The sequence below is a fragment of the Oncorhynchus gorbuscha genome, linkage group LG09, assembly GCF_021184085.1.
Source record: "Oncorhynchus gorbuscha isolate QuinsamMale2020 ecotype Even-year linkage group LG09, OgorEven_v1.0, whole genome shotgun sequence".
In the NCBI taxonomy this organism is placed as follows: Eukaryota; Metazoa; Chordata; class Actinopteri; order Salmoniformes; family Salmonidae; genus Oncorhynchus; species Oncorhynchus gorbuscha.
The window spans coordinates 17,218,762-17,242,891 of record NC_060181.1 but is presented as its reverse complement, the minus strand read 5'-3'; the positions used below and the strand labels follow the sequence as shown (position 1 = coordinate 17,242,891).

Below are 24,130 nucleotides of genomic sequence, written 5' to 3'. Positions count from 1 at the left end.
CCTCTTCCTTCTCTCTAACTGTCTCTCTCTCTCTTCCTTCTCTCTAACTGTCTTCTCTCCTCCCTCTTCCTTCTCTCTAACTGTCTCTCTCTCCTCCTCTTCCTTCTCTCTAACTGTCTCTCTCTCCTCCCTCTTCCTTCTCTCTAACTGTCTCTCTCCTCCCTCTTCCTTCTCTCTAACTGTCTCTCTCTCCTCCCTCTTCCTTCTCTCTAACTGTCTCTCTCTCTCCTCCCTCTTCCTTCTCTCTAACTGTCTCTCTCTCCCCCTCTTCCTTCTCTCTAACTGTCTCTCTCTCTCCCTCTTCCTTCTCTCTAACTGTCTCTCTCTCCTCCCTTCCTCTCTTCCTTCCTCTCTTCCTTCTCTCTAACTGTCTCTCTCTCTCCTCCCCTCTTCCTTCTCTCTAACTGTCTCTCTCTCCCTCCCTCTTCCTTCTCTCTAACTGTCTCTCTCCTCCCTCTCTTCCTTCTCTAACTGTCTCTCTCTCCTCCCTCTTCCTTCTCTCTAACTGTCTCTCTCTCCTCCCTCTTCTTCCTTCTCTCTAACTGTCTCTCTCTCTCTTCCTCCTCTCTTCCTTCTCTAACTGTCTCTCTCTCCTCCCTCTTCCTTCTCTCTAACTGTCTCTCTCCTCCTCCCTCTTCCTTCTCTCTAACTGTCTCTCTCTCCCTCTTTCCTTCTCTAACTGTCCTCTCTCCCTCCTTCTCTCTAACTGTCTCTCTCTCCTCCCTCTTCCTTCTCTCTAACTGTCTCTCTCTCTCCCTCTTCCTTCTCTCTAACTGTTCTCTCTAACTGTCTCTCTCTCCTCCCTCTTCCTTCTCTCTAACTGTCTCTCTCTCCCCCTCTTCCTTCTCTCTAACTGTCTCTCTCCTCTCCCTCTTCCTTCTCTCTCTAACTGTCTCTCTCTCTCCTCCCTCTTCCTTCTCTCTAACTGTCTCTCTCTCTCCTCCCTCTTCCTTCTAACTCTAACTGTCTCTCTCTCTCCTCTTCCTTCTCTCTAACTTCTCTCTAACTGTCTCTCCCTCCCTCTCTCCTCCCTCTTCCTTCTCTCTCTCTAACTGTCTCTCTCTCTCCTCTCTTCCTCCCTCTAACTGTCTCTCTCTCTCTTCCTTCTCTCTAACTGTCTCTCTCCTCCCTCTTCCTTCCCTAACTGTCTCTCTCTCCTCTAACTGTCTCTCTCTCCTCCCTCTTCCCTTCTCTCTAACTGTCTCTCTCTCCTCCCTCTTCCTTCTCTCTAACTGTCTCTCTCTCCTCCCTCTTCCTTCTCTCTAACTGTCTCTCTCTCTCCTCCCTCTTCCTTCTCTCTAACTGTCTCTCTCTCTCCTCCCTCTTCCTTCTCTCTAACTGTCTCTCTCTCCTCCCTCTTCCTTCTCTCTAACTGTCTCTCTCTCCTCCCTCTTCCTTCTCTCTAACTGTCTCTCTCTCTCCTCCCTCTTCCTTCTCTCTAACTGTCTCTCTCTCTCCCTCTTCCTTCTCTCTAACTGTCTCCTCTCCCTCCTTCTCTCTAACTGTCTCTCTCTTTCTCCCTCTTCCTTCTCTCTAACTGTCTCTTCTCTCTCCCTCTTCCTTCTCTCTAACTGTCTCTCTCTCCTCCCTCTTCCTTCTCTCTAACTGTCTCTCTCTCTCCTCCCTCTTCCTTCTCTCTAACTGTCTCTCTCTCCTCCCTCTTCCTTCTCTCTAACTGTCTCTCTGTTCTTGTCACTCCTCTCTTCCATCCACCGCTCCTTCCTCAGTCACCTCCCGGCGTCCCCGTGACGATGAGCTGGACGGTAACTCATACCAGTTCGTAACACGGACGGAGATGGAGGCGGACGTGAAGGCGGGCCGTTACCTGGAGCACGGCGAGTACGACGGGAACCTCTACGGAACCAAGATGGACTCCATCCACGAGGTGGTGGACACGAGACGAACCTGCATCCTGGACGTCAACCCACAGGTCACAATCAAATCAAACGTTGTAGTGCATTTAAAAAGTGCAACATAGTTTTACTGTAAAACAACACCTTTCAATTCCAGATAGAATCCTAGTATGAGATACTGTACATATGTGCCTGTGGTTTCCTGCCTGTCTGTGGATATCTGCCTGTCTCTCTGTCAGCCTGCCTTCCTGTCCGTGTGTGTCTGTCTATCTGTCTGCAGATGTCTGTCTCTCTGTTGGATGTGTTTGTCATCTCTAGCTGGTTCACTGACCCTCTCTCTGTCTGGACAGTAGGCTCTGAAGGTACTAAAGACAGCAGAGTTCATGCCGTATGTGGTGTTCATCGCAGCACCAGAGTATGAGACGCTCAAGGCCATGCACAAAGCTACGGTGGACGCCGGAATCACCACCAAACAACTCACGGTCAGGACCTTTTCCTGGGCATAGACACAACCACTTATTCCTAGAGTATTTTCACATGTTGCTTTCTGGTATCCTTCCATTGTAATATGATTTCAGGGCGTAACACAGGTTTTTATGGAACATTATCTTGCTAGAACATACAACACTCACATAGTGTACTTGTTACCCATACTGCATCACAGTAAGGTTCACACACACACTCTGTCTCTGTCAGGATGTGGATCTGAGGAAGACTGTTGATGAGAGTGCTCGTATCCAGAGGGCCTACAACCACTACTTCGACCTCATCATCACCAACGACAACCTGGATCGCGCCTTCGAGACGCTACAGGCTGCCGTCGACAAACTCTGCTCCGAACCACAGTGGGTCCCCGTTAACTGGGTCTACTGAACCCCAACCGGACACTGTCTGACTGGGTCTACTGAACCCCAACCGGACACTGTCTGACTGGGTCTACTGAACCCCAACCGGACACTGTCTGACTGGGTCTACTGAACCCCAACCGGACACTGTCTAACTGGGTCTACTGAACCCCAACCGGACACTGTCTAACTGGGTCTACTGAAACCCAACCGGACACTGTCTGACTGGGTCAACTTGACTGTGTGTGTTCAACCACCGAGGCAGGGGAAAGGACATGAGAAAAGGGGTTGGTAATCTGTGGTACTCTGACGGGGGGGGGGGGGGGGGGGGACCAACCAAACCAAGCGCCTCCTCCTCTCTCCTTACTTCCTGCACACATTGCAACTGTTTTCTTCAGGAAACTCGAAGGGAAAGACTTCTTATATATTTTGGTATTTTGTAACTTTTTACGAACAATCTTTCTATTCATACCAACCTGGAATTCAAAAACATGAAAAAATAAACATCAAGGCCAAACATTTGAGCCATATTTTTTAATTGATTTGTTTTTACGTTAGTTTTTTTGTAGTTGTATCCCTGAGAACGAATGATGTTTTCTCTTCTTGTCTGGGGACTGCTCTAGAAAGAGTATTTATTATTGTTATATCAACACAGGTCAATAATGAAGATGAGACACTATGCAATATTCCAGAACTCTGAGCAGTGTTGCCAAGGAAACCTTTTTACGGCGCATGTCATTGCTATGACAACTAGTGTGTCTCAGACCAAATCCTGTGGACACCCCTTGTGTGATTGTCGTAGACCCCCCCCCAAATACCCTACAGTGTTAAGCTACCCCCTGACGTTTGTATTTACCTCTTTAGAATTGTGACCTCAGCAAAAATGAACTTGTCTGAATTTCAATCCCTCACATATCCTACAAATAGAATGAAAGGAAAAGGGCTTTACACTTTACATTGTACTATTGAATATCAGCATTTAAACACGGTGTTTCTTCGTCTTTCTTTTACTACCGTAGGATTCACTGTCTTTTGTGGCTATGATGATCATTTTTAGCTTAGTGACTCTTTTTGTCTCCCATGATCCTTTGCTTTGTGTTTTCTATGTTGAACAGACTACATCCTGCTTTTACCATTCACTATCTACCCTGATCTGTATGTAAGGTGCTTGACGTTTTTTAATTAGTTGATGTGGCACGAAACAATACTATCCCACAGTCCTCCTCCGGTGTCTCCCACAGTCCTCCTCCGGTGTCAAAGCACCAAAGCCCTCCTCCGGTGTCTCCCACAGTCCTCCTCCGGTGTCTCCCACAGTCCTCCTCCGGTGTCTCCCACAGTCCTCCTCCGGTGTCAAAGCACCAAAGCCCTCCTCCGGTGTCTCCCACAGTCCTCCTCCGGTGTCTCCCACAGTCCTCCTCCGGTGTCTCCCACAGTCCTCCTCCGGTGTCTCCCACAGTCCTCCTCCGGTGTCTCCCACAGTCCTCCCCCGGTGTCAAAGCACCAAAGCCCTCCTCCGGTGTCTCCCACAGTCCTCCTCCGGTGTCTCCCACAGTCCTCCTCCGGTGTCAAAGCACCAAAGCCCTCCTCCGGTGTCTCCCACAGTCCTCCTCCGGTGTCTCCCACAGTCCTCCCCGGTGTCAAAGCACCAAAGCCCTCCTCCGGTGTCTCCCACAGTCCTCCTCCGGTGTCTCCCACAGTCCTCCTCCGGTGTCAAAGCACCAAAGCCCTCCTCCGGTGTCTCCCACAGTCCTCCTCCGGTGTCTCCCACAGTCCTCCTCCGGTGTCAAAGCACCAAAGCCCTCCTCCGGTGTCTCCCACAGTCCTCCTCCGGTGTCTCCCCTCCGTGTCTCCCACAGTCCTCCTCCGGTGTCTCCCACAGTCCTCCTCCGGTGTCTCCCACAGTCCTCCTCCGGTGTCTCCCACAGTCCTCCCCCGGTGTCAAAGCACCAAAGCCCTCCTCCGGTGTCAAAGCACCAAAGCCCTCCTCCGGTGTCTCCCACAGTCCTCCTCCGGTGTCTCCCACAGTCCTCCTCCGGTGTCTCCCACAGTCCTCCTCCGGTGTCTCCCACAGTCCTCCCCCGGTGTCAAAGCACCAAAGCCCTCCTCCGGTGTCTCCCACAGTCCTCCTCCGGTGTCTCCCACAGTCCTCCTCCGGTGTCTCCCACAGTCCTCCTCCGGTGTCTCCCACAGTCCTCCCCCGGTGTCAAAGCACCAAAGCCCTCCTCCGGTGTCTCCCCTCCGGTGTCTCCCACAGTCCTCCTCCGGTGTCTCCCACAGTCCTCCTCCGGTGTCTCCCACAGTCCTCCTGTCCGGTGTCTCCCACAGTCCTCCTCCGGTGTCTCCCACAGTCCTCCTCCGGTGTCTCCCACAGTCCTCCTCCGGTGTCTCCCACAGTCCTCCTCCGGTGTCTCCCACAGTCCTCCTCCGGTGTCTCCCACAGTCCTCCTCCGGTGTCTCCCACAGTCCTCCTCCGGTGTCTCCCACAGTCCTCCCCCGGTGTCAAAGCACCAAAGCCCTCCTCCGGTGTCTCCCACAGTCCTCCTCCGGTGTCTCCCACAGTCCTCCTCCGGTGTCTCCCACAGTCCTCCTCCGGTGTCTCCCACAGTCCTCCTCCGGTGTCAAAGCACAGTCCTCCCCCGGTGTCAACCAAAGCCCTCCTCCGGTGTCTCCCACAGTCCTCCTCCGGTGTCTCCCACAGTCCTCCTCCGGTGTCTCCCACAGTCCTCCTCCGGTGTCTCCCACAGTCCTCCCCCGGTGTCAAAGCACCAAAGCCCTCCTCCGGTGTCTCCCACAGTCCTCCTCCGGTGTCTCCCACAGTCCTCCTCCGGTGTCTCCCACAGTCCTCCTCCGGTGTCTCCCACAGTCCTCCTCCGGTGTCTCCCACAGTCCTCCCCCGGTGTCAAAGTCACCTCCGGCCCTCCTCCTCCGGTGTCTCCCACAGTCCTCCTCCGGTGTCTCCCACAGTCCTCCTCCGGTGTCTCCCACAGTCCTCCTCCGGTGTCTCCCACAGTCCTCCCCTGGTGTCAAAGCACCAAAGCCCTCCTCCGGTGTCTCCCACAGTCCTCCCCCGGTGTCTCCCACAGTCCTCCTCCAGTGTCTCCCACAGTCCTCCTCCAGTGTCTCCCACAGTCCTCCTCCGGTGTCTCCCACAGTCCTCCTCCGGTGTCAAAGCACCAAAGCCCTCCTCCGGTGTCTCCCACAGTCCTCCTCCGGTGTCTCCCACAGTCCTCCTCCGGTGTCAAAGCACCAAAGCCCTCCTCCGGTGTCTCCCACAGTCCTCCTCCGGTGTCTCCCACAGTCCTCCTCCGGTGTCTCCCACAGTCCTCCTCCGGTGTCTCCCACAGTCCTCCCCGGTGTCAAAGCCCAAAGTCCTCCTCCGGTGTCTCCCACAGTCCTCCCCCGGTGTCTCCCACAGTCCTCCTCCGGTGTCTCCCACAGTCCTCCTCCGGTGTCTCCCACAGTCCTCCTCCGGTGTCTCCCACAGTCCTCCTCCGGTGTCTCCCACAGTCCTCCTCCGGTGTCTCCCACAGTCCTCCTCCGGTGTCAAAGCACCAAAGCCCTCCTCCGGTGTCTCCCACAGTCCTCCTCCGGTGTCTCCCACAGTCCTCCTCCGGTGTCTCCCACAGTCCTCCTCCGGTGTCTCCCACAGTCCTCCCCCGGTGTCAAAGTCCTCCTCCGCCCTCCTCCGGTGTCTCCCACAGTCCTCCTCCGGTGTCTCCCACAGTCCTCCTCCGGTGTCTCCCACAGTCCTCCTCCGGTGTCTCCCACAGTCCTCCTCCGGTGTCTCCTACAGTCCTCCCCCGGTGTCAAAGCACCAAAGCCCTCCTCCGGTGTCTCCCACAGTCCTCCTCCGGTGTCTCCCACAGTCCTCCTCCGGTGTCAAAGCACCAAAGCCCTCCTCCGGTGTCTCCCACAGTCCTCCTCCGGTGTCTCCCACAGTCCTCCTCCGGTGTCAAAGCACCAAAGCCCTCCTCCGGTGTCTCCCACAGTCCTCCTCCGGTGTCTCCCACAGTCCTCCTCCGGTGTCAAAGCCCAAAGTCCTCCTCCGGTGTCTCCCACAGTCCTCCTCCGGTGTCTCCCACAGTCCTCCTCCGGTGTCAAAGCACCAAAGCCCTCCTCCGGTGTCTCCCACAGTCCTCCTCCGGTGTCTCCCACAGTCCTCCTCCGGTGTCTCCCACAGTCCTCCTCCGGTGTCTCCCACAGTCCTCCCCCGGTGTCAAAGCACCAAAGCCCTCCTCCGGTGTCTCCCACAGTCCTCCTCCGGTGTCTCCCACAGTCCTCCTCCGGTGTCTCCCACAGTCCTCCTCCGGTGTCTCCCACAGTCCTCCCCCGGTGTCAAAGCACCAAAGCCCTCCTCCGGTGTCTCCCACAGTCCTCCCCCGGTGTCTCCCACAGTCCTCCTCCGGTGTCTCCCACAGTCCTCCTCCGGTGTCTCCCACAGTCCTCCTCCGGTGTCTCCCACAGTCCTCCTCCGGTGTCTCCCACAGTCCTCCTCCGGTGTCTCCCACAGTCCTCCTCCGGTGTCTCCCACAGTCCTCCTCCGGTGTCTCCCACAGTCCTCCTCCGGTGTCTCCCACAGTCCTCCTCCGGTGTCTCCCACAGTCCTCCTCCGGTGTCTCCCACAGTCCTCCTCCGGTGTCTCCCACAGTCCTCCTCCGGTGTCTCCCACAGTCCTCCTCCGGTGTCTCCCACAGTCCTCCTCCGGTGTCTCCCACAGTCCTCCTCCGGTGTCTCCCACAGTCCTCCTCCGGTGTCAAAGCACCAAAGCCCACAGTCCTCCGGTGTCTCCCACAGTCCTCCTCCGGTGTCAAAGCACCAAAGCCCTCCTGTGCTGTAACCCAAATACTATATTCTGACTGTTTTCTGTGGTCATTCTGAACAAAGTCCCAACTGGTGTCCTACAACAACCTTGTGTTGTGAAATACATCTCTAAAGCAATACATTGTTACATTAAATTGACAGAAATTCATCTGGAAAGTATTTGTCCTTTGTTGTTTTGGGTAATGGCCATGTTTAGTTCATATTTAACACCATTCAGAGACAATGGATGGTTCATAAATATACAGTACATTTGATTAAAAACACAGAATGCATAGTTTAGTGGCAGCATTGCAACTACGTAGAACTGTGAAATGATGAAATGCAACATGATTATATTATTAAAAGCTGCATAATCTTACACAAATAGCAATATGCTTTGACTTCCTGTCTTAGAGGCAATAGACAGGTAACTGCCAAGATAATACAAACAGGGATACAAAGCATATTTAAAGCAGGTGCTTCCACACATGTGTGGTTCCTGAGTTAATTAAGCAATAAACATCCCATCATGCTTAGGGTCATGTATAAAAATGCTGGATATTTTGGCTACCATGGCTATGCCCCCATAGGATGACAATGCCCCCACCCACAGGGCACAAGATGTGCCTGAAAGGTTTGTTGAGCATGAAAACGATGTCAGCCATATGCCGTGGTCGTCTCAAGACACCAGATCTCAACCCAATTAAACTCATGGAAGATTCTGGAGTGGCGCCTGAGACAGCGTTTTCCACCACCATAAAATAAAACACCAAATGATGACATTTCTGGTGGAAGAATGGTGTCACATCCCTCCAATAGAGTTCCAGACACTTGTAGAATCATGCCAAGGCACATTGAAACTGTTCTGGATTGCGGTGGACCAATACTATATTAAGGCACTTTATGTTGATGTTTCCTTTATTTTGGCAGTTACCTGTAACTATATACACATCAATTGCACAATACATGAAAAGCAAACACAAAACGTGAAAAACAAAACAAGCATTTGAAACAAACATTCTTCAGTACAAAATTATGCATTGTGTCATTTGAGTCACTTGTATTGTAAAATAAGAATATAATATATTTATAAACACTTCTACATTAAATGTAGAGGTAATATACTGTGAGGGCTTTATTCAATCCGCATTGCATAAGTTCAGCTTTACATTTTAAGGCAATTCTCCTGCTTTAGTGGAGACTGTGTTCACGGTAAATGGTATGTCGACTCAATCACAAATGACTTCGGCATTCAATTTCTTTCCAAACACATTAAAGTTTCTGAAAATCTATTCTGGAGTAGATTCTCTTACAGCTTTTTATAAGTGTCTCCAAAAATACAAAATTCATTGAGTGTACAGTCATGGCCAAAGGTTTTGAGAATGACACAAATATTCATTTTCACAGAGTCTACTGCCTCAGTTTGTATGATGGCAATTTGCAGATACTCCAGAATGTTATGAAGAGTGATCAGATGAATTGCAAAGTCCCTCTTTGCCATGCAAATGAACAGAATCCGCAAAAAACATTTCCACTGCATTTCAGCCCTGCCACAAAAGGACCAGCAGACATCATGTCAGGGATTCTTTTGTTAACACAGGTGTGAGTGTTGACAAGCACAAGGCTGGAGATCACTCTGTCATGCTGATTGAGTTTGAATAACAGACTGGAAGCTTCAAACGGAGGGTGGTGCTTGGAATCATTGTTCTTCCTCTGTTAATCATGGTTACCTGCAAGGAAACATGTTTCGTCATCATTGATTTGCACAAAAAGGGTTTCACAGGCACGGATATTGCTGCCAGTAAGATTGCACCTAAATCAACCATTTATTGGATCATCAAGAACTTCAAGGAGAGCGGTTCAATTGTTGTGAAGAAGGCTTCAGGGAGCCCAAGAAAGTCCAGCAAGCGCCAGGACCATCTCCTAAAGTTGATTCAGGTGTGGGATCGGAGCACCACCAGTACAGAGCTTGCTCAGGAATGGCAGCAGGCAGGTGTGAGGCAAAGACTTTTGGAGGATGGCCTGGTGTCAAGAAGGGAAGCAAAGAAGCCACTTCTCTCCAGGAAAAACATCAGGGACAGACTGATATTCTGCAAAAGGTACAGGGATTGGACTGCTGAGGACTGGGGTAAAGTCATTCTCTCTGATGAATCCCCTTTCCGATTGTTTGGGGCATCCGGATAAAAGCTTGTCCGGAGAAGACAAGGTGAGTGCTACCATCAGTCCAGCATCCTGAGGCCATTCAAGTGTGGGGTTGCTTCTCAGCCAATGGAGTGGGCTCACTCACAATTTTGCCGAAGAACACAGACATGAATAAAGAATGGTACCAACACATCCTCCGTGAGCAACTTCTCCCAACCATCCAGGAACAGTTTGGTGACGAACAATGCATTTCCCAGCATGATGGAGCACCTTGTCATAAGGCAAAAGTGATAACTAAGTGGCTCAGGGAACAAAACATCAATATTTTGGGTCCATGGCCAAGAATCTCCCCAGACCTTAATCCCATTGAAAACTTGTTCTAATCCTCAAGGTGGGTGGACAAACAAAAACCCACAAATTCTGACAAACTCCAAGCATTGATTATGCAAGAATGGGCTGCCATCAGTCAGGATGTGGCCCAGAAGTTAATTGACAGCATGCCAGGACGGATTGCAGAGGTCTTGAAAAAGAAGGGTCAACACTGCAAATATTGACTCTTTGCATCAACTTCATGTAATTGTCAATAAAAGCCTATGAAATGCTTGTAATTATACTTCAGTATTCCATAGTCACATCTGACAAAAATATCTAAAAACACTGAAGCAGCAAACTTTGTGGAAATTAATATCTGTGTCATTCTCAAAACTTGTAGCCACGACTGTATATAGGGCAAACACACAAGCGATGCACTGGAATTGATCAAACGTAATACATTTTAAACATACCCATCCATCCATCTATGCTACCCTTTACCAGCATACAGAGATGTCAGTCCCTGCACAGCGATGCACATGACCAATGGAAACACTCCCGGCTGTCTTCCTGTCTCCGCCCACAGCCTGTCAGTCTCTCTCCGCAGCGTCACTTTGGAGGAGAAGAGGAGCTGCTCTGCCCAATGGAATGCCCCCTCATCCTGTAGGGGGAGGGGCAGCGACTCAAGGGGGAGGGACTGACTGTTTACCTTTAGCTTGGTCACCTATGGAACAGACAACGCAGGTTGGTAAGGGTTACAGGGTCTACAGTGGAATAGATAATGACTAGTGTCTGATTCATTATTTCTGTCCATGTTTTGCCCAAAGTATTCATATCAAAGCCTTATTTGTGAATCAGGAATAGTGAATTGTGAGTTGTATAAAGTCACTCATGAATCATAAAGTGATTTGAATCAGACTGACCAGAGGGTTGAGGGCTTCAGTATTGAATAGTGAGTCTTTTAAAGTGACTAGTGAATCATATAGTGAATAAAATCATACTGACCAGAGTGTTGAGAGCTTCCAGGACATCAGGGCTAGATTCTCCGAGCAGAGTCAGAGCAGCTTCAGGCAACGCTACAGAAATGCAACACACAGGGGTTAGAGAATGCAACACACTCTCACTCTCACTCACACATACACTCACCCTCCAAGGCGCTGACCAGCAGATGAGTGGCGGTCAGGTGAGGGGAGGCGGAGGCTCTGTCAGCCTGTATCTCATTGGTTGGGCCTTTCTGGACCAGGTCCAATAGGGCGAAAACAGATTTGTTTTGAGTCACAGCTAATTGCTTTACCTCTGCAGGGTCAGGTTCCTCACCTCTGCACAACCCCTCCAACTAAGAGAGAGAGAATCATTGCCAAATCATACGACTGTGCCTGGTCTAAAAACTCCACCAAACAATGCCATCAGACAAGGGCTGCATTCGAAATGGCCCCCTTATACCTTTATAATGCACTACATTTGGCCCTGGGCCCTGTGACACTTACCATGTGTTCCAGAACCGAGAGTGTGGTTCTGTCCACTAGAACCTCCAGGAGTCTTTGGAACAGAGCTAACCGGGTCGACTCTGGGAGAACCGCTAACTGACCTGCATAGACCTCCAAGTCCAACCCCTGCAAGTCTGTAGGGGAGAGAGAGATAAATAACCAATCAGAGCTTGACTCTTAGGCTCACTTTTCTGATGACACATCACTTGACGACAGAACGACCAGACCACTAAATAATGCTAAGAGAGAAATTCCTCAGTCTGTTTCTGTGTGAAAAATCACAACGTAAATCACAATTGTTACATTAAATATTTTATCCAAAGTTACAAACTCAGCACTGCACTTCCTCTCTCAGTATCATTTATTTGATGAAAAGAAGAAGACAATTCTCAATTTCTTTTGTGGAATAGCTGTCAACAGATTTCACTTCCTGTTTTATATATTGACACAATATCACACACAAACACATGTTGGTCAAATCAACTGCTGTATATCTCAACGTCAACAATAAAAGGGAACTCAATTATCAACTGACCTGGATCAGCAATGAATGAATGAGTGGCTGGATGGATAAAGAAATGCATACTTTTCTGCAGTGTGCCGAGTGGTGCTCCTTCAGGAATCTCCTTCTCCGTCCACTCCAGCCCGTCCACTACACACAGGGCATCAAAGGAATCCTGGGATGGCGAGGTCCTCCCAGAGTCTGCCTCGAATCCTCCCAGAGTACCATGCTGGAGACACAGCTCTGACAATACAGAGAGAGAAAGAGAGAGAGAATGAAAGACAATTATTCATTCACCATGTAGAACCGCAATGTAATAGTACCTATAGCAGTAGGTCACACACATCACACACAGCCTTTCATGATACAACTACACACAGACACACACTCACCATAGTGTCCGTCTTTCCTGACCTCTAACTCTATGAGGCTGTAGGCGATGACAGTGAGAGGGGGAATCTCCAAGGAAACATTACTGTCCATCTCTATACTGCCATTCTCCTGCAAACACACCTGACGACTTTCAGAAGAAAGGTCTTTGTTTCTGGACATTTTGAGGCTGTAATCGAACCCACAAATTCTGATGCTCCAGATACTCAACTAGTCTAAAAAGGCCAGTTTTATTGCTTCTTTAAGCGTAACTACAGTTTTCAGCTATGCTAACATAATTGCAAAAGGGTTTTTCTAATGATCAATTAGCCTTTAAAATGATAAACTTGGATTAGCTAACAACGTGCCATTGGAACACGGGAGTGATGGTTGCTGATAATGGGCCTCTGTAGGCCTAAAAATCAGCCGTTTCCAGCTACAATAATCATTTACAACATTAACAATGTCTACACTGTATTTCTGATCGATTTGATGTTATTTTAATGGACAAAAAAAAGAAACAAGGACGTTTCTAAGTGATCCCAAACTTTTGAATGGTAATGTATACACACATTTAATAACATGTAATAATATGTAAGAACACACATCTGATAGACGCGTATAATAACCCACCTGTACAGCATGTGTCCCCAGGTTGCCCAGTAGTCCCAGGACCCTCTGGCAGGTGCCCTGTTCCTGGACCTGTTCTGAGATGGAGCAGGGGGTGGTGGTTAGGACCCTCTCCTTCAACACAGCAAACACCTCCGTATGCTTCTGACACTGCTGCACTAGACCGTGCTGCATGTCCACTACCCTACACACACAGAGAGAGGGAGGTTAAAGAGGTTGAGAGGGATGTACATGAAGACGACTGGAGAGACTGGGTCTGGTGTGAGGAAGGAAACACAAACAGAGAGAGAGAGAGAGAGAGAGAGAGACACACAAACTATTTGCACATCGTTATAACCCTGTACATAGCCATAGTATTACATATGAAATGACTATATTCCTTTTGTGAGTGTAATGTTAACTGAATTTTTGATTGTTTATTTCACTTTTGTTTATTATCTATTTCACTTTCTTTGGCAACGTAAATATGTTTCCCATGCCAATAAAGCCCTTTGAATTGAGAGAAAGAAAGAGGGAGAGAGATCGAGACAGGAGGACAGAGAGAGACAGAGATTTTTGATAAACTCCCATAACTATTGGATGAAATACCAGTGTGCCATCACAGCAGCAAGATTTGTGACCTGTTGCCACAAGAAAAGGTTAACCAGTGAAGAACAAACACCATTCTAAAATACAACCCATATTTATTTCCCTTTTGTACTTAAACTATTTGCACATTGTTACAACACTCCACCTGTCATTGGAGGCTAGCAGTAGCTTCTGTACATCAACATCCTGCTTCTTCAGCTTGCTGAATGATGATTGGAGCTTGGAGGAGCCCCCCCCCTCCAAGTTGACACTGACGTTCCCAGCCTTGGCGTCCAGCTTCCCACTCAGGTTGTTTCCAAACCTCCCCTCATAGGACAGAAAGTCTGACTCAGACACGTCTGAGAGATCAAGCACAGAGACAAGAGCGTAGGAAGAGTAGAGACGAGACCAGACCAGACAGACAGCAGGATTAAGTCAGATGTGTAAGGTATGAACGGCCAGATATGTTTCAGACAGCTGTGTATGGGCAAAATATGAAATGTGAGGTGTTTATGAGGAGTAACCATGGCTCTACTGTACCTGGAGTGAGCTCTTTGTCTCCTAACAACAGGTGACTGAGTGTGAAGCCAGAGGGCTGGTACTTGGGCTGTTGCCAGAACCAGAAACGGTTGCGCTTGACGACCAGTGCCATGGGAACCAATTTGTCTGAGTCGTTAAGGCGGGAGACAGAGATCAGAGTTCCATCCGGGTCAATCTGACGGACAAAGTTTGCGGTTGCCTTGGCAAACATCACTTGTTGGGGAGGAGGGCCAACACCTGTAGGAAGGTGGAGACACAGTTACACACAAACACCTCAAACACTAAAGTAAGATGAAGTTGCCTATGGCAACTATGTCAACAATTTTGACTACTACCTTTTTGAAAATTGTTATTATTATGTGTTAAACAAAAATGTTCTTTGAGCAATTGTATTAGTATAAAATAATATAATTTAGCAATTTTTTGGAGCATAAAATATAGCTCATTATTTGACTGATTTAGTTTATACAGTCATTATTGGTAATCTTTATCAAATTAAATCAAATTGTATTTGTCATATGTGCCGAATACAACAGTGAAATGCTTACTTACAAGCACTTAACCAACAATACAGTTTTAAGAAAATACCAACAAAAAAAGTTAGAGATAAGAATAACAAATAATTAAAGAGCAGCAGTAAATAACAATAGCGGGGCTATATACAGGGTTGTACCGGTTCAGAGTCAATGTGGAGGCTATATACAGGGTTGTACCGGTTCAGAGTCAATGTGGAGGCTATATACAGGGTTGTACCGGTTCAGAGTCAATGTGGAGGCTATATACAGGGTTGTACCGGTTCAGAGTCAATGTGGAGGCTATATACATCGGAGCATCGGAGCCGGTGTAGTACGATTTGATCTTAGTCCTGTATTGATGCTTTGCCTGTTTAATGGTTCGTCAGAGGGCATAGCAGGATTTCTTATAAGCTTCCGGGTTAGAGTCCCGCTCCTTGAAAGCAGCAGCTCTACCCTTTAGCTCAGTGCAAATGGTTCTGGTATGTACGTACAGTTACTGTGGGGACGACGTCCTCGATGCACTTATTGATAAAGCCAGTGACTGATCAAGGGTGGTGTCAATAAAATAGTCAAAAGTGTTTTTTTTGGTCCCATATTGCGAGCGCTTGTGACTCTACAAACTTGTTGGATGTATTTGCAGCTCATTTTGGTTGTGTTTCAGATTATTTTGTGCCAAATAGAAATGAATGGGTACATTTTATTGATCCTCTATTTAAGCAGGAAGTCATGCTGAGGCCAGTGTCTCTTTTGCAGATGAACCCTGCATGAACACATCAATAAACAACAATTACACTATACATATCAACAGTATATACAGTGGGGGAAAAAAGTATTGTCAGCCACCAATTGTGCAAGTTCTCCCATTTAAAAAGATGAGAGAAGCCTGTAATTGTCATCATAGGTACACTTCAACTATGACAGACAAAATGAGGGAGAAAAAAAAATCCAGAAAATCACATTGTAGGATTTTTAATGAATGTATTTGCAAATCATGGTGGAAAAGACATTTTTGGTCACCTCCAAACAAGCAAGATTTCTGGCTCTCACAGACCTGTAACTTCTTATTTAAGAGGCTCCTCTGTCCTCCACTCGTTACCTGTATTAATGGCACCTGTTTGAACTTGTTATCAGTATAAAAGACACCTGTCCACAACCTCAAACAGTCACACTCCAAACTCCACTATGGCCAAGACCAAAGAGCTGTTAAAGGACACCAGAAACAAAATTGTAGACCTGCACCAGGCTGGGAAGACTGAATCTGCAATAGGTAAGCAGCTTGGTTTGAAGAAATCAACTGTGGGAGCAATTATTAGGAAATGGAAGACATACAAGACCACTGATAATCTCCCTATATCTGGGGCCCCATGCAAGATCTCCCCCTTGGGGTCAAAATGACAACAAGAACGGTGAGCAAAAATCCCAGAACCACACGGGGGGACCTAATGAATAACCTGCAGAGAACTGGGACCAAAGTAACAAAGCCTACCATCAGTATACACTACGCCGCCAGGGACTCAAATCCTGCAGTGCCAGACGTTTGGTAAAAACTCAACTCGTCGTGTTTGGAGGACAAAGAATGCTGAGTTGCATCCAGGACGACTGATCCGTGTAAAGGAAAGAATGAATGGGGCCATGTATCGTCAGATTTTGAGTGAAAACCTCCTTCCATCAGCAAGGGCATTGAAGATGAAATGTGGCTGGGTCTTTCAGCATGACAATGATCCCAAACACACCGCCCGGGCAATGAAGGAGTGACTTCGGAAGAAGCATTTCAAGGTCCTGGAGTGGCCAAGCCAGTCTGCAGATCTCAACCCCATAGAAAATCTTTGGAGGGAGTTGAAAGTCCGTGTTGCCCAGAAAGTCCGTGTTGCCCACCAAAATGTTTTTCTCATTTTGTCTGTCATAGTTGAAGTGTACCTATGATGAAAATTACAGGCCTCTCTCATCTTTTTAAGTGGGAGTACTTGCACAATTGGTGGCTGACTAAATCCTTTTTTTGCCCCACTGTATACACACACACACACAAAATCAATAAAACAACAGCATTATAGATATCTATATGCACATCAATAAACACCATTAACATTATACATACAGGTAACTACCAAAATAAAAGGAAGCACTTAGAAACTGAAGATCTCGTACAGTGCTGTGTACTTCTCCCTTCACAGAACAGCGCAAACAGTCTCTAACCAGAATATAAAGAGTGGGAGGCCCCGGTGCACAACTGAGCAAGAGGACAAGTACATTAGAGTGTCTAGTTTGAGAAACAGACGCCTCACAAGTCCTCAAATGGCAGCTTCATTAAATAGTACCCGCAAAACACCAGTCTCAACGTCAAGAGGCAGAGTTGCAAAGAAAAAGTATTTTCATCCTGGCCAAAAAAAATAAAAGATTCAAATGGACCTGGACAGAGGACAGAGGAACTCTGCCTAGAAGGCCAACATCTCGGAGTCGCCTCTTCACTGTTGACGTTGAGACTGGTGTTTTGTGGGTACTATTTAATGAAGCTGACAGTTGAGGACTTGTGAGGCGTCTGTATGTCTCCAACTTGCGCCCCTATTTCCTACCAACATGAATCATACATAGATTTGACTACTGTTGTGTTCTTTAGTGATCTCCAAATGTCATACCTGCTGTGTTATCATAACACCATTTACCCCCTTCAGATGTGTAGGAGGTGCACCCAACACCCCAAGTCTGTTCTAACAGACTCACTCACTGGACAAGAGGGAAGGCCCCTATGCTGTGTTATCATAACACCATTTACCCCCTTCAGATGTGTAGGAGGTGCACCCAACACCCCAAGTCTGTTCTAACAGACTCACTCACTGGACAAGAGGAAGGCCCCTATGCTGTGTTATCATAACACCATTTACCCCCTTCAGATGTGTAGGAGGTGCACCCAACACCCCAAGTCTGTTCTAACAGACTCACTCACTGGACAAGACGGAAGGCCCCTATGCTGTGTTATCATAACACCATTTACCCCCTTCAGATGTGTAGGAGGTGCACCCAACACCCCAAGTCTGTTCTAACAGACTCACTCACTGGACAAGACGGAAGGCCCCTATGCTGTGTTATCATAACACCATTTACCCCCTAACGCCACCCCTCGCATTATAGCAGCTCAGAAAACAAGTTTAAAGCAATCTAGAGGAAGAGCGGTGGAGAGAGAGGGAGCTTGAGGGAAAAAGAGAGGAGAGGGAGGAGAGGGTTGAGAGAGAGAGAGAGAAAGAGCATAATCCATTTCAGCGTTTGGAATGTTTAAAATTAAAAAACTCTCAATAGGAGTCAGGGAATGAAAAGGAGGGAAAAGGGAAGCAGAAATCATAAATCTTCAGCCAGAGATCAAGAGAGATATGAGGGGAAGTTAGCTACCAGAAATCAGATATGCAACCATGTGTAGTCCCCACACTGCCCTCACTCTGTCTCCTCCAGACCACTGCCTAGAACCCTTCCCTGAATCCAGTGTGGATGAGGTTGTGCTGGCTCATATAGTGGTCGGGAAATTCCAATTTGGTAAATGGAGGACCCCCTCCCCTCCGTAGACCCTCATTATGGGGCGGCAGGTAGCCTAGTGGTTAGCACGTTGGACTAGTTACCAAATGGTTGCAAGATTGAATCCCCGAGCTGACAAGGTAAAAATCCGTCGTTCTTCCCCTGAACAAGGCAGTTAACTCACTGTTCCTAGGCCATCATTGAAAATAAGAATTTGTTCTGAACTGACTTGCCTAGTTAAATAAAAAGGTAAATATATATATAGATATATATTTTAATGACTGTAAATGAGGCATGCTTTGCTGATGTCCAAAAGTATCTGATCCTAAATAAAGCATGATTCGGGAATAGGAATTGCAAGAAAAAGTTCTGTTATTGAAAGAAAACTCATCACTTTCATCAGTAAACATCATATGTATATAAAGTGGATGTGGACAGGAGGATAGAAACAAATTATCCAATACACCATATTATGAAATAAAATGTGAGGTTTATATGTGGGAAGAGAAGTATGGAAAACAGAAACACTATAATTTACCTCTGCTATACCTTTCGCACATTGGCTCAGTACCAGTACCCCCGTATATAGACTCGTTATGTAATTTTCTTGTCTTGTAATTAAGCATTTCATGTTAAGGTTGTACTCGGCGCATGTAACAAATAAAATTCGATTTGATGAAGAAATAAAGTATATTCAACGCCGAAAAAAACACTTGTTCATAACCTACCTTGTTGTAGAGTCTGGATTTATTAAACAGGGATCGAGTGCAGCGTCTCCAAACACCACCGGTCCGGTTGCCTGTCACTTTTTGAATGTCGGTTCTGGTAAGTAACCTGAGGCACAGCAGCACAAGAAAGTTTCAAACTATTCAAATGCCCTATTCATATAACTTGAAACTGTTGTACTATGTTATACAGTAGTAGACAAACAGTTGACCACCCATTGATAATTACCCCGCTACTTGGACTTTCTATTTTACATTCTGATGAAATGAGTGCCGCGATACAACAACAACGATACGATAGGCTATCCAAACATTATTACGGTATCGATTGGAGCAGAGAGTTGTCAGTCAGACAAAGTGGGTTGGTCCTACTTCTGCACTTTTGAAAGGACAGACTTTGGGCCTCTGCTTCCACCACGCCCCCAAAGTGTATACCGTGGTAATTGACATCACATGAGAAGTGTGTGTGTGTGTGTGTGTGTGTGTGTGTGTGTGTGTGTGTGTGTGTGTGTGTGTGTGTGTGTGTGTGTGTGTGTGTGTGTGTGTGTGTGTGTGTGTGTGTGTGTGTGTGTGTGTGTGTGTGTGTGTGTGTGTGTGAGTCAAACAAACTGAATTCCACAGTGTTTTTGAAATCAGGACTTGTCCATTACATAATCGGAACCCAAACAGAACTGCTACTTTGTCGTTTGACTTTACAATATGAGGAAGGAGTCAAGTCTCATGATCATTCTGTATTCATCATCCCAACAGCTCTTTCAACAGCAGTCTTCAGCTGCTAATGATTAACACAAAGAAGGTAAAACAAGGTTCCTGATTGCTGTCTCACACACACACACACACACACACACACACACACACACACACACACACACACACACACACACACACACACACACACACACACATCAGCGTATTATCCGGTACATGTAGATAAAGACGATAGACAAGAGAGTGAAGGACAATTTTTACAACACTGTCATAACACCGACAATAAAAGTGTCATAAAAATCAGGGTGTGAATTACTCGGAGGAAGGGGGAGGTTCAGCTCCCCTGAATGAAACATTAGCTCCCCTGAAGGCAAAAAAAGGTCCAGCTTTGGGGTTCTCTAAATAATACTAATATAACCCTTCTCCTATTTGTTAAAAATGTAGTGGTACATATGTTTTACAGTGGTAAATATTGAAATAAAAGCTTCCAAACTCAACAAACACCCACACCTCTCTACCTGTCCACTCAGTAGTTCTGGATTTAGGCCTCAACTGCACTCCTTTAAACATGTTGATTTTCCTTTGTATGCTACTTGCTCATTTTCACAATGTTTACCATGCTCCCTTGATAAGTCTTTCTTCCTTTATCATTGTCTGTTATGCTCCCTTGATAAGTCTTTCTTCCTTTATCATTGTTTACCATGCTCCCTTGATAAGTCTTTCTTCCTTTATCATTGTCTGTTATGCTCCCTTGATAAGTCATTATTCCTTTATCATTGTCTGTTATGCTCCCTTGATAAGTCGTTATTCCTTTATCATTGTTTACCATGCTCTCTTGATAAGTCATTATTCCTTTATCATTGTTTACCATGCTCCCTTCATAAGTCATTATTCCTTTCATTGTTTACCATTCTCCCTTGATTAATTATTATTGCTTTATCATTGTTTACCATACTCCCTTGATAAGTCTTTCTTCCTTTATCATTGTCTGTTATGCTCCCTTGATAAGTCTTTCTTCCTTTATCATTGTTTGCCATGCTCCCTTGATAAGTCTTTCTTCCTTTATCATTGTTTGCCATGCTCCCTTGATAAGTCTTTCTTCCTTTATCATTGTCTGTTATGCTCCCTTGATAAGTCTTTCTTCCTTTATCATTGTTTGCCATGCTCCCTTGATGTCTTATTGCCATTGTTTACCATTCCCTTGATAAGTCTTTCTTCCTTTATCATTGTCTGCCATGCTCCCTTGATAAGTCTTTCTTCCTTTATCATTGTCTGATAAGTCTTTATTCCTTTATCATTGTCTGCTCCCTTGATAAGTCATTATTGCTTTATCAATGTTTACCATACTCCCTTGATAAGTCTTTCTTCCTTTATCATTGTCTGTTATGCTCCCTTGATAAGTCTTTCTTCCTTTATCATTGTTTGCCATGCTCCCTTGATAAGTCTTTCTTCCTTTATCATTGTCTGTTATCATTGTCTCCCTCCCTGATAAGTCTTTCTTCCTTTATCATTGTTTGCCATGCTCCATTGTTTACTTAATAAGTCTTTCTTCCTTTATCATTGTCTGTTTGTTTGCCATGCTCCCTTGATAAGTCTTTCTTCCTTTATCATTGTCTGTTATGCTCCTTGATAATGCTCCCTTGATAAGTCTTTCTTCCTTTATCATTGTCTGTCCTTGATAAGTCTTTCTTCCTTTATCATTGTTTGCCATAAGTCTTTCTTCCTTTATCATTGTCTGTTATGCTCCCTTGATAAGTCATTATTCCTTTATCATTGTTTACCATACTCCCTTGATAAGTCTTTCTTCCTTTATCATTGTCTGTTATGCTCCCTTGATAAGTCTTTCTTCCTTTATCATTGTTTGCTTTCTTCCTTTATCATTGTCTGTTATGCTCCCTTGATAAGTCTTTCTTCCTTTATCATTGTCTGTTATGCTCCCTTGATAAGTCTTTCTTCCTTTATCATTGTTTGCCATGCTCCCTTAAGTCTTTCTTCCTTTATCATTGTCTGCCATGCTCCCTTGATAAGTCTTTCTTCCTTTATCATTGTCTGCCATGCTCCCTTGATAAGTCTTTCTTCCTTTATCATTGTTTACCATGCTCCCTTGATAAGTCTTTCTTCCTTTATCATTGTCTGCTATGCTCCCTTGATAAGTCTTTCTTTCTTTATCATTGTCTGCTATGCTCCCTTGATAAGTCTTTCTTCCTTTATCATTGTTTGCAGTCAGCTGTTTAAGTCTTTCTTTCTTTATCATTGTCTGCTATGCTCCCTTGATAAGTCTTTCTTCCTTTATCATTGTTTGCAGTCAGCTGTTTAGAGCGCTCATTGCTTTGTTTATTATCAGGTGCATGTGGGTATTGGTGTAGACCATTTATTTCACGTTATCATTTTCTACCAATATTTATTTTCTTTGACAGTCCTTAACATACACTATACAGGGCTTTCAGGGGGTATTCAGACCCCTGGACTTTTCTACATTGTTTTGTTAAGAGCCTTGTTCTAAAATATAATCCCCCCCACCCACCCAATACTCCCCCGCCCACCCAATACCCCATGATGACAAAGCAAAAACAGGTTGACATTTTTGCTAATTTATTAAAATATAAAAAGCACAAGTATCCAGACCCTTTACTCAGTACTTTGTAGAAGCAGTGATTACAGCAGAGTCTTCTATGATGCTACAAGCTTGGCATACCTGTATTTGGGGAGTTTCTTCCATTCTTCTCTGCAGATCCTCTCAAGCTCTGTCAGGTTGGATTGGGAGCGTCACTGCACAGCTATTTTCAGGTCTCTCCAGAGACGTTAGATCCGGTTTACGTCTGGGCCACTCAAGGACATTCAGAGACTTGTTCCAAAGCCAGTCCTGCGGTGTCTTGGCTGTGTGCTTAGGGTCATTGTCCTGTTGGAAGATGAACCTTAACCTGCACTCAGGACCTCAGACTGAGGCTTTCATCAAGGATATCTCAGTACTTTGCTTCGTTCATCTTTCCCTCAATCTTGACTAGTATCCCAGTCCCTGCCGCTGAAAAATATCCCCACAGCATGATGCTGCCACCACCATGCTTCACCGTGGGGATGGTGCCAGGTTTCCTCTAGACATGACACTTGGCATTCAGGCCAAGGAGTTCAATCTTGGTTTCATCAGAACAGAGAATCTTGTTTCTCTGGTCCAAGTGGGCTGTCATGTGCGTTTTACTGAGGAGTGGTATGGTCACTTTACTATAAAAGTCTGATTGGATTCTCCCATCACCACAGAGGAACTTTGTCACTCTGGCAGAGCTACAATCAGGTTCTTGATCACCTCCCTGACCAAGGCCCTTCTCCCCTGATTGCTCAGTTTTGCCTGCTCTAGGAAAAGTCTTGGTACTGAAGGTACTAAATACATTCTGAAGGCACTGTATATACACAAAAGTATGTAGACACCACTTCAAATGAGTGGATTCAGCTATTTCATCCACACCCGGTAACAGGTGTATAAAATCTAGCACAGCCATGCAATTTCCATAGACAAACATTTTCAGTAGAATTGCCTTACTGAAGAGCTCAATGACTTTCAATACGGCACCGTCCTAGGATGCCACCTTTCCAACAAGTCAGATTTCTGCCCTGGTCAACTGTAAGTGCTATTATTGTGAAGTGATAACATCTAGGAGCAACAACGGCTCAGCCGCTAAGTGGCAGGCCACACACACGCACAGAACGGGCCCGCCAAGTGCTGAAGCACATAAAAATCATCTGTCCTCAGTTGCAACACTCAGAGTTCCAAACTGCTTCTGGAATTAACGTCAGCACAGTAACTGTTAGTTGGGAGCTTCATTAAATTGGTTTCCATGGCCGAGCAGCCGCACAGATGTCTAAGATCACCTCACGCAATGCCAAGCGTTGGCTGAAGTGGGGTAAAGCTCGCCTCCATTGGACTCTGGAGCAGTGAAAAAGCATTCTCTGGAGTGATAATCATGCTGCACCATACTTTCTCCTCATGTGGTGTACCTCATGGTGCTTTCAAGACAACTGGGAACTTGGGGGGGGGGAATAAATAAATAAATAAACTGGTCAGAATCATGACATCAGTGATCATAGAAAGATCTCTAGCTTGAGTTCCTGACTTGGAATTCCGTGTTGGACGACCATACAAACTGATTTTCCCGTGAGAACTCATGACCCCTCATTATAGTAGTAGGCTAGTCAAGGATGCATCAATGCAATATTGGCAAAATGGAGAAAAAAGTTAACCTTGAATTTGTAATTTTTTTTTTTTTTTTAAAGAAATAAAATAACATTATATTATCAACTGGTGAGAGCCTCAAATATCACATTTGTACATATCTACTGTATACATGAATCAAGGCAAAGTTAGTTCTGGTTTCAGTCAGGTCTTTGGTCACGTTCTCGTGGGTCAAACAAATACACCCTAATGATTGGTTGGCAATACAGACTCCCACAAAGCAGGCACTGGCTGATTAACTTGAAGAGCAACTGCAGAAACTTGCAGTCAACTGAAGTCAAAACTTCATGACTTCTGATCACATGATTTAGCCCTATAATGGAACACACTTTGGAAGGCGGTGACCATCAAAGATGAGCCGCTGGAATGCACCCAAACCTTTTGGTCCCCTCGCCCTCACCCCCCCCTC

At 46.2% G+C, this 24,130-nt stretch overlaps 2 protein-coding genes across 11 annotated transcripts in view; one reads left to right on the top strand and one right to left on the bottom strand.

Annotated features, from left to right (window-relative positions):
• The window catches only part of LOC124043212 (protein PALS2-like), a 58,025-nt gene extending 54,810 nt beyond the window's left edge, over positions 1-3,215 (top strand). For 8 of the 9 annotated variants that reach the window (XM_046361531.1, XM_046361535.1, XM_046361534.1 and 5 more), the window contains 3 exons: positions 1,728-1,930; positions 2,207-2,335; positions 2,550-3,215. In XM_046361531.1, coding sequence (XP_046217487.1) covers positions 1,728-1,930; positions 2,207-2,335; positions 2,550-2,726 — 509 coding nt within the window. In that variant the 3' untranslated portion in view covers positions 2,727-3,215. The remainder of the gene's footprint in view (positions 1-1,727; positions 1,931-2,206; positions 2,336-2,549) is intronic. The other variant, XM_046361527.1, reaches the window with a different exon arrangement.
• A 7,009-nt stretch (positions 3,216-10,224) lies between these two features.
• LOC124042705 (gasdermin-E-like) lies at positions 10,225-19,053 on the bottom strand. 2 transcript variants are annotated; one of them, XM_046360797.1, is made up of 11 exons: positions 19,018-19,051; positions 18,792-18,897; positions 14,048-14,284; positions 13,674-13,866; positions 12,944-13,124; positions 12,334-12,442; positions 12,026-12,184; positions 11,440-11,573; positions 11,099-11,288; positions 10,958-11,028; positions 10,225-10,676 (listed from the first exon to the last, which is right to left on the bottom strand). In XM_046360797.1, exons 3-11 carry the CDS (start codon positions 14,256-14,258, stop codon positions 10,443-10,445), a joined length of 1,482 nt encoding a protein of 493 aa, XP_046216753.1. In that variant the 5' UTR covers positions 14,259-14,284; positions 18,792-18,897; positions 19,018-19,051; the 3' UTR covers positions 10,225-10,442. The 2 variants fall into 2 exon arrangements, with proteins under 2 accessions (XP_046216753.1, XP_046216752.1); XM_046360796.1 differs by having other exon boundaries at positions 18,792-19,053.
• Between the last annotated feature and the right edge of the window lie 5,077 nt (positions 19,054-24,130).